This window comes from Varroa destructor, unplaced genomic scaffold, assembly GCF_002443255.2.
Source record: "Varroa destructor unplaced genomic scaffold, Vdes_3.0 BEIS01000003.1, whole genome shotgun sequence".
Classification (NCBI taxonomy): Eukaryota; Metazoa; Arthropoda; class Arachnida; order Mesostigmata; family Varroidae; genus Varroa; species Varroa destructor.
The window spans coordinates 19,764,066-19,780,754 of NW_019211456.1; the positions used below are offsets into that span (position 1 = coordinate 19,764,066).

At 40.0% G+C, this 16,689-nt stretch overlaps 2 protein-coding genes and 1 long non-coding RNA gene across 6 annotated transcripts; 2 read left to right on the forward strand and 1 right to left on the reverse strand.

Annotated features, from left to right (window-relative positions):
- Window positions 1-245: 245 nt before the first annotated feature.
- LOC111247109 (eukaryotic translation initiation factor 4B-like) lies at window positions 246-7,795 on the forward strand. The gene is made up of 6 exons (XM_022797678.2): window positions 246-401; window positions 4,172-4,297; window positions 4,502-4,668; window positions 4,822-5,406; window positions 5,746-6,129; window positions 6,352-7,795. The coding sequence occupies exons 1-6, from the start codon at window positions 398-400 to the stop codon at window positions 6,460-6,462; spliced, it is 1,377 nt and encodes a 458-aa protein (XP_022653413.1). The 5' UTR covers window positions 246-397; the 3' UTR covers window positions 6,463-7,795.
- LOC147756642 (uncharacterized) lies at window positions 1,472-3,738 on the forward strand. Its single transcript, XR_015323420.1, has 2 exons — window positions 1,472-2,369; window positions 2,672-3,738. It is a non-coding gene; the product is annotated as an uncharacterized LOC147756642 (long non-coding RNA).
- Window positions 7,796-7,881: 86 nt separating the features above from the next.
- Window positions 7,882-14,643, reverse strand: LOC111247107 (SMAD family member 4-like). 4 transcript variants are annotated; one of them, XM_022797677.2, is made up of 10 exons: window positions 14,278-14,643; window positions 12,934-13,117; window positions 12,341-12,632; window positions 11,902-12,105; window positions 11,329-11,490; window positions 11,103-11,192; window positions 10,878-10,990; window positions 10,624-10,707; window positions 10,253-10,361; window positions 7,882-9,938 (listed from the first exon to the last, which is right to left on the reverse strand). In XM_022797677.2, exons 2-10 carry the CDS (start codon window positions 13,110-13,112, stop codon window positions 9,555-9,557), a joined length of 1,617 nt encoding a protein of 538 aa, XP_022653412.1. In that variant the 5' UTR covers window positions 13,113-13,117; window positions 14,278-14,643; the 3' UTR covers window positions 7,882-9,554. The 4 variants fall into 4 exon arrangements, with proteins under 4 accessions (XP_022653412.1, XP_022653409.1, XP_022653410.1 ...); XM_022797674.2 differs by having other exon boundaries at window positions 12,934-13,261; XM_022797675.2 differs by having other exon boundaries at window positions 12,934-13,132; window positions 14,278-14,639.
- Window positions 14,644-16,689: the final 2,046 nt, after the last annotated feature.

Below are 16,689 nucleotides of genomic sequence, written 5' to 3' on the forward strand. Positions count from 1 at the left end.
CTTTTGGGGAATATAGTTTCCGGTGACTCCTCTCTTTCATCTTTTCTGACACTCGGATGGGTACGCCCTCTCTCCGATGGTCGCGCCATTTGTGTATTTAAATTATGGCGCCAACTGTTTTGCTAGTGTAGTTGGACGAAGCATCACTTTGCTTTATTTCGTTTCGGCAGCAAATAGTGTCCTGTTTATTGTATTATTTGTGACAATCAATCCTTGTCTACGGCGACCCTTGCATCGCTAGAAACCTGCAACTGAGAATGATACATTTCGTGATTAGGAAAATCGAACGCGGAAGAGGTCGGTGTTGGATGCGTTAACGTGGTCCACGGGGCTGCAATCAAAGCGGTGCTGTTCCATTCTTTCGATTTCTGTGAAATTGCGAAGAAATCGCGACAAAATGAGTGAGTACTAATATAATAATGTGTGCTATTAAATGCTGTTCAGTTCAAGTTTACGACATAGCTGAAGTTGACGCCGGAGATGTATGACATGCTTCCCTTGCGTTGTGCCGAAATTTCGAAGACGGCAAGCCGACACACACTCACACGCAGTCTCAATCGGCAAACGACCCGCCACGGGGCACGACATACGTTGCAGCTATGGCGGTTTGCTTGGCACACCGGCCCCCCGTTCTGGCGGGTCAGACTTGACTGTCAACCGTACGAGCTTAGTTATGCATCGGCTGACGAGTTTGTGTCAGAAACTCCGTCATTGCGTTCGATCTGATTGCTGTGCTGTTTTGGCTACAGTGTGCGAAACAATTTCGAGTCACGGGCGCGACACTGATACACTTGCCCTATTCTATAGGTGGTGCAAAGTCACCTGCCCATTGTTGGCTGACGAGTCGCCCGCGTTTTCTTAATGGCATTCGATTTTCCTCTTTTCGAAGATGTTGGGCTGTTCCGTTAAGGAAGACATATTTTCGTTCTATCGGCCGTGTTTTACCAAATAGCCTAGAGGGCATATAAAGGGGCGGTGCTTCAGAAAAGGCAAAACTTGTTAAGGCTGGTATGCGTTGCCTATTTCTCTTTATCTGCCTGTACGCTCTCTATCTAGGTACATGGTAGGCAGAATGATTGATTTACCTGAGAAATGGAGTCTTCCTAACGCTGTTCCTCCATGACGGATGGCTTTTTTGCTTTGCTATTTGCACAGTCATGTGCTGGATAGGAAGCAGCAATAACGAACACAATGTGTGTATGTGTGGCTTGCTATATATCCCTTTCCTACTGTACATGGCGATGTCGATTTAATGTAACGCGGCCGAATTTCCACTTTTTGTTGCTTGGCCAGTGGACAGAAGGAGCTGTTTACAAGAAATAAGCTCTTTTGCGTCTGTCCGTTTTTATTTGTTCTGGTCTTCTCACAGAGACATATGGTGACTTAGCCGGCAACTCGTTATTTTGGGCAAGTGACCAGTGTCAATTTCGGCCTGTGAATGAGGCCTGAGCGCGTGTTGAGGTTTTTCAATAATATACCGAGAAAATCTCATGAGGCTTTCCAACGTCAAAATTGGCGACAAATGTTTTTAAAAAATATATATACATATATATATATATATATATGAGTGTCTGTGTGTGTGCCTAATGCTCACTCCTGCTCACTCCTTGCAAGTATTTATAAAACTTGCAAAATTGACCACTAGATTTTGAATTTAACATTTTCGAGATGTTAATAAACCATAGTAGCTTATTTCGTATTTGTATGTAATTCTGATGTTTGCTATCAGTTCAAAAACAGGTTGCTCACTAGCAAGAGATTCTATCGAAACATTAGCGTTCGTTTGACCCGTTTTCTTTTCAACGTTTGATGCCAATTGTGCTACACTCCATTACGTCATTCACAAATAACATTGCAGATAGTCTTATGCGAGGAGGGGTTGTTTTGAAAACGTCTTTAAGGTCATGATGGTGAAAGATAATAGACTGACACCTACGGCCGCATTCTGAAATAATTATAAATATATAACTGTATCTATTTAGAATTCATGAACATATGTTATTAACCAGGTTCATATGTTCCCTGTTGATATAGTTTCTGGCAACCCTGTTCTATTACTTGATTATTAAGCGTAATCACCCATGAGCTAATTTTACGTAATTTAATATCAAGGGGCGCGCCTAATGAATAGCCAATTCTGAGTCTTTGCGACAGTATACGCGTTAAAGCTGTAAGCATTGATATTACACCTGATCGCTATCAACTCATAGGCGTTATTTGGGTTAAGCAAATCGAAGGACTAGAACAATTACTCACCGCGCTAAGGCAACATAAACAAGAAGATTAGCCAGCCTTATATGTTGGATCGTCTATAAATACCATATTGTAAAACAACTCGACTTCTTACGGACTCCAATGTCGCTGCGCATGTACGTATATTTTCTGAATAAGCTTCTATCAGCACTCGAATTGTATGCTGTTGCTGCCGTGCATGATCTGTATTCACGTACACGGATCACCATGTCGATCTGCGTGTACCTTATGAGGGTACCTTAAATAAAGACAGTAGCTGTAGCTGCAGGAGCCGCGGCCTTTGGGGTCATAATCTTTAACAGTTCAGCGTTCGAGGCTCGATAATGAAAATGTGATCTTAGCGGCGTGTGCCACAGTCCATTGTGCCGTTGTTGTTGACAGCTATGGATTAAGCTGATCCTTTTCCTTTGTCTATCAGCCGTCAATTAAACGATAAAAGCGCAAGGCAACCATCACCAAGAACACATCAAGGTCGCTGTATGTGCTCGTGGGGCGCTACAACCGTCTTTGTCATTGTTGCTCGCTGTTGCTTCCATGAGGGGGATTGGTGGGGGTGACCATGCAGCTGTGGTGGTTTCAGAAAATAAAGGCAACCGGCAGACGCCTGGTAGAAAAAGACTGGTTATTCTGTCGGATACATTATGGAAGCAAATAAGAATTACATCATTACGGTATAGTTACAATGCACTGTGTTAATAATATCGTTGGAATTAACGAAAAAATAAGAGCGAGTCTACCCGAGCGCTTCGGTCAGTATTTCGGTGGTATTATTCATTTTAACTATAAAGGTAAAATAATGGTAGACATTGCTAATGTATTAAAATTAACAATGTCATACTTGTGTACTAATTAGAAAAGTATGTGCCTAGAAATATCTGTTATAGGCCGAATATCCATAAATGTTCGAAGAGGTAAAGAGAAAAAGGAAGTATATATTTGTGTACAGCTGTAGAGTTTGCATAAACATTTGTGACAATTTGCTCTTTATATCATATTGGTTACCACTAAGAGTTTACTGTACATAGTTTAGGAATCACCACCAGGGTGTTCTTTCTTTTGAAACGTTAAGATTTTAATTCGGATCTAACAAACCACACTTAATCTTCAAAATTGCGCCTGTATACGGTTACGTATAGCTAATTATAAAAAAAGCAGGCAAGAAAAATCCTGCTTAGTCTCCATTAGCCAAACACCGATACAATAATTTCAAATGACCTAAGTATAGTTGCATACTAGGCGTAACACCTTGCGAAATGCGGAGAATAATTTTGTCACACTTGTTTTTTGCTTTGACTTGTTTTTGGTTTTTACTAGTTAATCTACGATTGTTTGAGTTGGGACTAAATTCATAAAGTCACTGAATTTCCGGTAGTGATCGTCGTTGTCTCACAGTATTCGGGGCTGATCGCACTTAAAGAAAGGAGGGAGGCGGCAATACATCTTAAGCTGGGCTGAATGATGCGTGAAACTTCTAATACGATTGTAGTGCTAACGATGCTTTTTAAGCATCGTTCCTCGGATCGAAAATTGCTTGTCTATAATTTCAAAACATAATTTTTGCATGCGAAATGCACATACACGTATTCTGCATAACGACAACATGTTCCAATAATTGTGATTTAAAACTCGACCGAATTGGGGTTCCTTTATTGGAATCGTATTTACTCTCCAGTTGCACCCGAAAGATGAAATGCTAGGAAAGAAATTATGTTCCGCTATTGGTTGGCCATTATTATTTTCTTCATACACAGTTGTGAACGAATTATGCATGTATTGAAACTTCCATTTCTGAAAAAGACGATAGTTTGAAGCATTCAGTAAAGCTAAAGGCAGAATACTTGGTGAGTTGTTAAGAAACGTTTTCAGTATGTTTCAAATCTCTATTAAAGGTTCTTTTTTACCTACATTATCCCTCCAGGTAAAAAGAAAATGAAGGGGCGTACAATGGAGCTGACCGATTTTCTTTCGGAAGGTGGAAAGCCGGTGCAAGCTGGGTATACGCTAGTCCAAAAGAAAATTGACTGGTCCGACGAAAACAATTACAGTAAGCATTGATCCACTCTATCGGTTCTATAAAGTCTAATTTTGTCTTGATCGATTTTTCTGATCATTTCAAGCGAAATAAGTTTGCAATGTGGGAGCATTTGGGGCGCATTTGATGAACTTAATTTTATACAGAAGTCCCTCATAATGATTTAGCAAACGACTTAAGGTTTTTATACCGCTAACCTTGTGTTTATCTCATTAGCACAAACGATCCACGAGATGGTTCTTCCCACAGCTCCGATGTCTTCCCGAGGAGGTCGGGTTGACGACTCAAAGGTCCCAACGGAGCCACCATATACTGCTTACCTCGGAAACCTTCCATTTGATATCGGCGAAGAGGAAATTGCAAATTTTTTTCATGAACTAAAGGTAACCGAACCCACCTCGTATTTCATCAGAAAGTTTTCCACTGATTTCGATAATAAGACTTTACAATCATTGGACTTCATACATTCATTTAGCTGAGATCTTTTTATTTCCCAGAACCTTACGTTTCCTTTAATTTTCCTGTTTCTGTTAAAGATATCATCGATTCGTCTCGTCACCGACAGCGCCAAACGACCAAGGGGTTATGGCTACGCCGAGTTCGAGGACCGTCGTTCGCTCGTTGAAGCGCTCGGCTTCGATGGGGATCAGTTGAGAAACAGGCCAATTAAAATTGGCTTGGCAAGCGAGTACGAAGATTACAAAGGTCCGTTTGGCATCAGAGACCGGACAGGCTTTGGCCTTCGAAGCGATCGTAATGATAGACCCGAAAGGGACCTGGGCACCGATTGGCGAGCCTCCCGCAGAGAAGATCCCCCGATGAGTCGCGGTTATGAAGACAGCAGAGGCTACTCGAGGGCTGGTGATCGGTATGGTGACCGTTATGGCGACAGGGATCGCGGGGGCTTTGGTGACAGGGATCGTGAGATGAGTCGCGACTGGAGGTCGAGCGAAGGCCGAGGTGGTTTTGAACAACGGGACAATCGTGATCGTGGTGGATTCGGCGGTCGCTACGAACCGCCACGAGACTCGAGGGACTACCGTGGAGATGATTCGGGAGGACCACTTGAAAGACCGAAGTTGAATTTAGCTCCGAGAACGAAGCCCGTCGAGCCCATTAAGGTATGCGATAAGCACTTGTTAACTGAGTGTCTTTTCAACTCCATCATAATATAGTGCTGTTTGAAAACGTAGGGCAGTTTTTATTATTATATAAGTTCACGCAATGAACTAATTAGCGACAAAAATTTGTGATGACCTCGGACAAAATTACAAGGACCTTACACTTATTAAGAAAGCGTATTGATTATAGTTCAATCGAATGTAAAATTGCTTTGAACTGAAGTGTCTTTTTGTATCCCTGTTTTCTCATTAATGATATTTATGTTATATTTTACTTTCATACAAACATTTAAACATAACCATTAGATTCATTCTGTCGACTACAAATGCCACGTCTAGGTGATTCCGATTAAAGCAGACGAGCCGGCTCCCGAACCGCCTCGACCAAAGATTGATAAGCCCAAGAATGCCGACATCTTTGGAGCTGCCAAGCCGGTCGATACGGCCGCCCGAGAGCGAGAGATCGAGGCAAAACTCGCTGCCCAAGCAAAGGAGGCTGCCAAAGAAGAGGAAGAACGCGAAAAAGAGAGACTTGCACAAGTTCAGTACGTAAACCACGAGAATAACAACGAGCCCACTCCACGTTCCTATCAGCAACCCAGACAAGAGAGATCGTGGCGTGATGAATCTCGCGAAGAAAAAGAAAAGCGAGAACGCGACCGGAAGGCTCGTGCCGATAGAAGAGTGGCAGCCCCACAGCAGCCAAACGAAAATGAAACCATCGTAAGTTTCCCAAACGGCGTGCTCTTACATATATATATATATAGTTCCGGAACGAGATAAGCGTGTTGGTCAATCTTTGTAGGTCTTCAAAAATGTTTTAATTAGCATGTGCTAATGCAACAGCTCTTATAAGCTAGCTACAAACAAAATGGAGAAAGATAACAAATCTCTACCTCTTTAAAAAAACTTTAATTTACTCCCCTGCCTTGGCATTTTTTCCAGGTGGTGACTAGCAGGAATAAATTTTCCGATCTAGACGACGCTGATGGTGCCCCATGCGAAAGCGAGGGCGAAGTAGATGAAGATCACGCAACCGTCGACTGCTGTAAATAACGAAATGAAGAGAGAGAAAGAGAGAGAGACAAAAAGAGAAAAATATGATAATAATAATAAGAATACTAATGATGCTTCTAACAAGAACAAGACGACATATATTCTTATTATTATTGCTATTATCATTAAAAAACAAAGCACAACTATGAACCAGGCGGTTATAAAAGTAACGGTGATGATGATAATCATCGAAACGATCAACACAGCAACTGAACCACAAAAGTTGGCAAGTTGGCGTTGGCCAACAAAAAGAGAACACCATACAACGTCGCGCACGATCATGGTTTCCCATGATAGTAACAAAAGCATTATTACCCCAGCATTGTCCGTCGTGGCATCCTCCTCGAAATCGAATGTCGTTAGTGTTGTTGACGTTGTCATTTTTGAAAACAACAGCAGCAGCAGCAACAGAAACAGAAGGAAGAGTAGAGTTATAAACAGCCACAGGTAACCTATATACTTCCCTACCCTCGGTGGCGGGGCGACCCGTCAGCTCTTAACCCGTTCGTTCCCAAAGACGCAAATGACGAGCATCGAGCGAAAATAAGGTGCAGATTTAACACAATGTGGCCACACTTAAAAATGCACTAAATCAACTTGCATACAAACAGGCTTCCGTTTTTTGATTGAGTTAGTGAGCCTTTACCGATCGGAGCAAGTTGCAAATTAATTCCAGTGTGGGTATTTTGTTCAAATATAAATATGACCAGAGGGAGTCGAGTCTCGTGGAGGGTGAGAAGGAATTTTCAAACGTTCAATTGTGGCGGATTCAAACGATGATGTTTATGATAATTATGACGACGACGATGATGATGTTGATCAGATAATAAATAATACATTAAAAAAGATAAACTAAACAACTGCAGTAAACGTATGGAGGCGTAATGAACAACGTACGATGACAAAAAGCAACATGGCAAGGAAAATAACAAAAAGGAGCGTAAAACAACGATGACGTTCAATTTAGAGGAGGAATAGCAACAACAAAAATACCAGCATTAGCGAATTTAATGGCCCGAACGAATTTCGATGGGGCTAAGAATTTTCGATTTGGATTTATAGAGGGGCGATGGAATTTTAAGGATAAGAAAAACACATCAAGGACTTAACAAGGAGCCTGTAGAAATAAAGCGATTTCAGGAAATGAGAGCAATGAAACATTCATCGAAAACTTCGGAGGTGAGCCTATGATAAGGTGCTTCTTGTCCTTTTGTTTCTTAAGAAAAAAAAACTACGAAAACTACGGCTGTAAAGCTACGAAAATAAAAATATGAAAATGTCAACCGCAAAGTGGTAAAATAGACCGCTGTTGTTGCTATTTGTGAAAAAAATATGTTGGATGTTTTTTTTTCACTCCGAGAGTCTACACTGTATATATACCGTACTAGAGGAATTAGTATCTAGAAAAGAATGCACTAATTCTTTATTTATTTATTTTATTATAATAAATGACACTAAACTGGAACATCGTTAAGTAAGATTCTAAACGTGAAAAAGAGTAGCTAAATACAAGATTATACATAGTATATTCTCCGTACGTATCTATAACACCACGTAAACGGTGAACATGGCGAAACCATAGCATGCTCTGCACAATCTTAAGTTTCCTTCCGTTTTCCGTATACATATATTAATGTTGAAGTATTACGTATAACAGCACATCATACGACCACATTATTTCCTCTATAAATGAAAATAGATATACTATGCAAATTGCGACGACTTCAGTTAATCAGCCCTTGTCCAGAGTCGCAGACGATCATTAGAGGGTTCATATTTGAGCAGTATTTTGCTACTGGTGCCGTCAATACGGCTGTTTTTCCTATCAGCAACACAGCTTGTGTAATAAGCATATATATCTAAGCTTGATTGTCACAATGGACAGGCTAAAATTTTCAGTTCCGAAATTCTACAGTTTATTGATACATTTCCTATACACAGTAATTAACAATTAATTTTGTAAGGCATGCAAGTATGTGTGTGGGTATATCTATATGTTCACTATATGTTTTTAGTGGATCGAGAACAAAATTGCCCTATTTGTTCCACTTCTTATATTTAACATCACAAGAGTACATTTGATAGTTATATGAAAATTTTAAATAATTTAAACATACTCTTAAATAAGAAGGCTGGTGATAACAATCATCAAAATAAAAACGTGTCGAAATAATTTTAATAGCATAGAATGGCATTGCTGCTAACAGCACAACCAGTTTTTTGAATTGATGAAAATATATCCTATTCTGATTGTTTTTCATAATGAATATATTGTTATTTTATCGTAAAATAAGTTAATTTTCGATACTTGAGTTGGACAAAAGCCTATCAATAATTATATTTTATATCGATGTCTGATTTTTATGATATGCATACCAGAGTAGTACTGGAGATTAAATGAACAAGTCTACCACTTTTGAAAGCATCCTTTGCTGCTCGCAGGATGTCATTATGTTAAATACTTGATCCGATTCCGATATACTTGATCCGATATAATCAACATAACATGAGACTCAACCATGCATGTATTTTCGGTTCCCACTATATCTCCCATAGATCCCAGCATTTTCTAAAAAGTAGAATTCACAACAGTACCAAAAGTACAATACTTAGCTTCTTGAAACACTTTTCCCATTATTTAAATGTTTTCTTTGCAGATACTGTAATTATATTTATATTGATGTAAAACCGTAGAAAAAGCTGAAACAGAAGCACTTTGACGTATGTAAAAGGCATGGCGTTGACTGGTCTTTAAGCTCAAAACGGTTGATCAGCTCACCTGGGCAGTATTATGAACTATTTGCAATTTATTACACTTAGAAGCTCAATTAAAGTAAGATATAAACCCAAAAGTTGGGGCATACATTTGCATATACCAGCATGAAACTCTCTAGAAGCTTTCTTGAATAAAACCTAACAAAATAAGCCCTACAGATGTTACAGGACATTACATGTTACAGTAATGAATTTGTACTTTAGCGCTTTTTACTGTCGTCTAGTCCTCTTGTTCACTAATTATATTTCACAGTTTAATAATAATACTACTATTGCCCTTAGTTGTATTATAACCCGTTTTTGTTTAATGACTTCGTTTATTCAACGGACGATTGGGTTGGTGGTGGCGGCGGAGGCTGCTGCTGAGGAATACTGTGAAGGACTTCGTCAAGCAGCTGTAATGCCCTATGAAGATGTATCTCAAGCCAACAAGGTGTTTCTTTGATTGACGAACGAGGATAGTCGGGCCCCCAGCCTTTAACAAAGCTCAGTCGAAGGATGCAGAGACGTCGAAGGTCATCAACGCCGACGCCAACAGCAGCTGACAGTGAAATGGCTGGGGTTAGGCCAGTTCCAACTGCACCTGACGCTCCAGTTCCTCCTATATGGCCAACAACTGCGGCCGCTTGCGCTGCCGCCGCTGCCTGAGCGCTTTGTGCCTTGCATCGCATCTGCGTGTGACATTGCGCAAGATCAAATACCTGCAAAGATTCCGACAGAATACAGAGGACATATGATGAAGTGTTGACTGGAAATTCTTACAACAGTGAGTCAACTCACGCCTGACATGTCAGCCCATGTTCAACTGTTTCGATATAAATAACAACGAGAAATACAGATATATTATGCACCACATTATATGACATGATATAGAGTTCTGATATAATACTTCAAAAATGTAGTCGTCCTGAAGTTCTATGGATAATACCATAATACATACGAAATCGTAATATTTTAGTTAAAAAAAAAGAAGCTTTACTGTTATAAAGAAACTGAAATAAAAAAGGCTTCTTACCTTAATGCAGGCTCCAGGATAAATTTTATGGACGGCATCGCCCGGCTGGCGTCCAGCCTCCCGATCGAGGAAAAAGCTTTGTACGAACACCGAATGTTCTGACAGACACCTATTATATATATATTAGATGACGGGGTAATTTAAAACAGTGGTACTTCCATACACAGCGCCATTTATCTGCTTTGATGACAATAATTAAAGCTGAATTATATATAAGCCCTACCACTTAGCTAAACTTCCAATACTTTTTTTGCACTCCTTCAGGTATCATCCGTCTATGTATATCGATGCAGGTTACAACAGGATTTTCTAAAATATTCTATGAAGCGCGTATTTCGGCAAGCAGCACTCCAAGGGGAAATGTATATTACCTCAAGAAGACGTCACCCTCTCCTTTCACATCAAGTTGAACTCCTTTGCCAATATGAATTCGAGCACGTTCGGATGCTTCAGTTCTGAAGTACAATTAACCATGTACATAAATTGCCTGATAAAGCATAGCTCGTTGCTTGATGAAAAAATAGCATGTAGTAAGGATTGAGATAGTAGGACTAAGAGTTTCAACACTGCATGTCCATATCATAAGAAAGCTACTATTACTCTTTTTTTTTAATGCATTGCATACCGATGAACATTGGACAGGGCCCCGAGACAGAACCTCGATCCTCCGGAAGGGTCAACAAAACCGTCGACAAGAACATGCCGAGATGATGATGGGGTTTTGAAAGTTTCGCCGACCTAGAAAACAAGCCGTATCAATTCAAGCAAATGACGCGGTTCACATGTGTTGAGAGTATTTCGTATGCCTATTGTTTTTCAAATAAAGGTTTGAAGCGTCTTACTTGCATACCTGTTGGTCTAGCTCAAAGTACGCGATGCTGCACCAGAACTCAGGCGGGGGTTGCGAACTCAAGAGAACGGTCGGAGTAGTTTGACCGGTCTGAAAATAACCATTGTCAAAACTAATCAGATCAACAACTAATATTAAGATTTCTGCCTTTGGCATAAAGCTGTACTTAAATTAACAACTTCTCAACAATCGATTTTTCCGCCATAATGAGACAAACAACACCGACCTGCTGATGCCAGTAATGAGTTGGTTGATGTTGTTGTTGTTGAGACGCTGCCTGACCCAGTTGATCTCCGCTTGTATACTGTAATGTACTGCCGCTGGAAGGTGTGCCTTGCGAAGTACCCCAACTACTGTGGCTAGATGTTGAGGAACCTGGACGGCCAGACTGTAATACATAACATCGACATATTTACGCTTAAAAATTATCTTAGAGTATAGAGTTCTAGTGTTTCCTAAAGCTGCCATCTAGTTAGCCCGATTATTGGAGTTTAGTCATTGAAGAATTATCCAACAGTCGCCAACAACGTTCTTATTATAAAACTCATTTATAAAACAATTCATCAAGAATCATCGTGGCTTGCATTGTCAAACAATATAAGTACTGTTTTCCACGCAAACCTTAAAGCATACATTCGAACGTGGATAACGGATTCTTGAGAGGCCAATAGGCGAATTTATAATTGATCAAAACATCTGAAATTATTTGCCAGATCACTCACAATATTTCTAGGTCAAAAGCGACTTACGCGAAACTTTTTGCCCAACAACTATCAATAGTAATGGCTAGTAAACCAACCTGAACGTAGAATGGATTTTGTTGGGGTTGCTGTTGCCGTCCACTCTGCCCAGACATGTATCCGCCTGGCACCCCCATGTCCCACTCGTTCTTCACCAGTTCCTCGTCATGATGTCCGCCATGTCCTAAAACGGCCGACTCTGATGGACCTGCTGATGATGCTTGTAGTGACAACGAAGAGAGGTCCAGACCAGCTGAAACCTGCTGTAAGAAAACACCGTGATAACTGTGGTACGATGCTATTGCTTATGAAGAGCTTACACTATATAAGGGAGGCTTACAAAACAGCATCCTACTATTAACGATAGCAATTCAGATGACAGGTGATACGATAAAGCAGTCCAGCTATATTTTCATAACTCATTATTTATAATGCACGAGTTAATTTTCCCGTATTACACGTGATATAAAAAATTAATTATCGTGGATGCATGCTTACCCTTTCATAATGGTAAGGATTAACGCACACCCAGTCAGCTTTTAGGTCAAAAGCGTACTGACAGCATTTCAGGTGTTTGAGTTCATTTTTGTGTAGATCAGGCCAACGCCATATTCGAGCGTACACGGCATGAGGGAATCCTTTTCGTCCTGCGACCTGCAGTCTTCCGTCAAGGGTTCGTTGTATCGTAACGCACTTGGAGGGATGTGCTCCATTTGTAGTTATTGCTGCGATCAGCGAGTCAAGCTCATCTCGTTTCTCCTTAAGTTTTTTCACAAGTGACTCAATAGCCCTGTCGCGAGCAGCAAAGAGTGAATAGAACTATTATAAAACTCGCCCGTTTATTTACCGTGTGAGTATAAAACAATCGCTGATTTTTTTTTTGTTATAAACTCAGTACGTGTAAATTCAGCGTCATTTCCAATAGAATCTCCCGATGGATCTTCAAAAAGTTCTCCTTCTCTGCTTTTTATATAGTACATGCTAAAAAACCATATATGTTTCTCTAATCCTCAGGTCTTAACTATACCCTATAAGTGTTCTCGGAGAATATTCGGTTCCATAAATTTACATACCATCGCAAGCTTTCTTACCTTTTTGCGAACGATTCACTTTCTCCACCCTGTCGATGGCACATAAGGCTGTGTACGATCGATAAACAGGCATCCGCGGACGTGGGTGCAGCCAAGGCAGCTCCACTGCCACCACCGGGAGGTCCTGCCGGAGGAGGTTGTCCTGGCGGAACCCCAGCATTGCCAGGCATGCTTCCCATTCCTCCTGTTGAGTCCATAACTTTAGGTACCCCACAGAAGACGATCGAGGGCACCCCCAGGCTATTATTCACTACTCACTTATTTATTTCCGGATAAAAACAACGGCCATATAGATTTATACGGATCAGGCGATCACCACCAAATGCACCTAATGGGATTCACGTGCATGAGAAGCTTATATGAATTTGAAAAGAGCTCAGTCAACTTTTCGTATAATGTTCGATGCTTAGCATATCATTGGTACATATAAACGTTGAATTAACAGCAGCACTCGCCTGCTTTAAACACTACATACTCGTTTAGCGTTTCTTCCATTAATGTCGCATTTTTTACGTTGCTAAACTTGGCAGCTATAACTAACTTTAAGACAGCCTTTGCTCCTGCTTGCCGTCAGAACGACGGAACAATTTGCAAATTAAATACATTTTTCGAAGCCCGTTATAATTTTCAGCTTTCGCAGATTTTTTTTACTAAAATGATCTCAACCTTTCTGTCATCTGTACTGTTTAATCTAACATCAATAATCGCTGAGCGGAAACGTTTGTCCAGTTGTTACAAAATCATATTTATTAAAAAAAAAAAGGAATGACGAAACTCGAAATAATAAGAGGGTGCACATTTTTCAACGCACAAACCTGTCATGTAGTATATCATCACCACGAGATTACTTACTCGAATTTAAAAGTCTATCTTCTAAATGATCACTTTTGGATAAATTCGAATTTTACAACGATGCAAAACTGCTGGCTGAATGTACATACGTGAAGATGTGGTGTCAGAATAAACTAATAGCTATTAACGAATTTTCCTGTCAGTTGTCGCCGTGAAAACACTTGTTACTTAAGGTATTCCTCGCAGCCGTGTTATTACCATTTCACAAATGGCACAATTTTCTATTTTAAACTTCTGTCTGCACTAACGGTGTCTCTGTTCAACAGTTCTAGTTATAATGCACTACTGGAAGTGCCGCCATTTGACTCAAAACAACAACAACACTGGTTCGAACACAGTCACTACCAACTGCTAGCTTGCTATTACAGAGTGCTATAATAGACACATGCTTAGGTGTTTATGCTTCTATAATGACACATCATGTCCATTCATTTCTATTCCTCACCTAAAATAAGAAAGCCATCAACGAGGAACTTTCTACTTAGAACTTACCGGTCTGGAATTTGCTGTCCGGCTACTTCACAACATTTAAAGCGAGACAAATGTGACAAGTATTGAATGCTAAAGCACGGCCCGAACATGAGGTTCAATGAACGCTCTACATCTAGCGCACGTTCCCACAAATACTAGTAGCTAAACTTAGTAAATTTTGGAATATGATAAGTAAAGTTGTAGTTCATCGCTGTTATCCACCTGGCGCTCATTTCCGCACTAATCGCGTAAGAACATCAACATCAACAGCAGCTCCACAGAAAACACCGACAACTTTCAAACGAAATTTAATTTACCACCGGCGGCAGTGATTGTTTGGTATCGCTCTCGATATCGAATGGATGGATGCGTTTGCGATGGCCGGCCATGAAGCGGGCGCTTTGGCTATAACGGGGTAAGCAGAATACAAAGTGCTGAACCATTCATCCTTCTTATCCGTGCCCTTCTTATCCGTTGCCCGCGCAGCTATGCCAAGGTGCTTTTATTATCTTCCACCTATCGATAGCGCTGCTACAGGCCATCACTATGGTTGGGTAAGAGGTAATTGGACAACCACTTTTTCCTTCGATACGATTACGCCAGGTGTTCTTACTAAATACTTCGCGCACCCTAGAGTTTGCGCCAAGGCGATCTTGAGCACAAGTACAGATCCAAAACATAATTAAGTTAGACAAATAGTTATTGCCCTGATACTCACAGTTCGTGTACTGACCGTGTACCTGTGGATTCAAAAGATATTGCTCGAAGCCATTTGTGCGTTAGGTAGTCTTGGTCTAGACCTCGATTGCAGTATTCCGTTTTTAAGTGAATGATACGTAATAATTTACCTAACATTAATTTTCTATGTACAAAATATTTTCAGTTGTTTATCATTGAATCTTTTTTAAATAACAGTTTAATATTTACAGACTTTAATTTCCATATTTTCCTTAATTGAATAAGAACTTTTATTCTAAAAATTATGAAATATATTAAAGCGTTAGCTCCTTGAAGTGCTATATAACTACTGCGTTCATTTCGTTCGATATTCTTAGTTCAGTAAATACGCGCATATACGTACATCACAAGCTGTAGGTGAATGTAGAAGTAAACTTAATGGTTAAATTCAGAATTATATAATCTCGTTTTAAATGACTAAACCATATGAAATAAATGAAAGTAATGAATGCATATGTAACAAGGCTGACATCAATTTGTACAATCAAGTACGAGGTAATTTTATTTAAAAATATATAACAAGGTTTTGTCCCATGTTTTTCTTTCAACATGGGCACTAACAAGTAAGGTCAATTTAGACATCTTTATACACTTGTTTGGTCAATGGACTCATGTTCAGACGGTAGACAATATCCGGCGACGAAATTGGGCATTTGGACGTTCTGTATATGTTTCTATATATCAACACTATAAAGCACTCGAACCACACTTCGTTACTCGTTATAGGAACGAAATCATTTTGGCAACTTCAAGTAGACATTTCAATCACCATAAAAGGAGCATGTGGCAAAGACTGGTATTAAGCCTTAGGTATTGTGTAAAATAGAATACAACATATAATGTTGTATTCTATTTTATACAATACACTTGAGCAAGGCCGCAAATGGCACGCACGTGCCCCTATGCATCAATGCTGTAGATTCAAGACATTAGCACCTTGTTCGGTGTTACCCATGTTAGACAGCTTAAACGAATGATCTGTCATTTTTCAATTAGGTTGCTTTCAGCGGCGGTATAACGGCACGTAAAGCTTGTAGCATCAACATAAAATCTTGGCCATGCTATTAGAGTTGCTGTTTTAGAGTATGTATGACTCACCTTATTCTTGGAGAAAGCTTTCCTGTAGTGCAACGTTGTTTATGACACCATGTATGTAATGCTGATTCAATGGGTTTATATCAAATTGAAATGATATTTGCAAAGAGAAGCTTGAGTGCTTAGCGTGTAAGTCAAAGCCAAAAAAGGATACTTATCTATGGTTAACCAAATAAGCGGTTAGGTTAGGCCAATTGCGAATTGGCAATGTGCTAGCAATAGTTTCTACGGATTAGTCTAACCTTTCTTTAACGGATTAAAGTATCCCAAACCACCGTAAAACATAATGGCTTCGTGTAACCTCTGTCCTCTTCAAAAAAGCCGCGTTTACGATAGGAGTAGAATAATATAGTGTTGCATAATCTTCCAGTTTTCAGTACTTGTCCACGATTGACTTCATGCAGTGAGATTTATATGTGATCAAATGAAAAGTGCTTTGAATAGCTATGGATCACTCCTCTGTGCGACCTATAACCTTGAAAACTGTTCGAAGGAATGGCTAAGTCAATCTCTGATTTGGCCGATGAAAGAAATGGCGTCTATTAAAAAAAAAACGAATAATCAACACATCGATTCATTTCAGCATTTTTCAAAATCGGC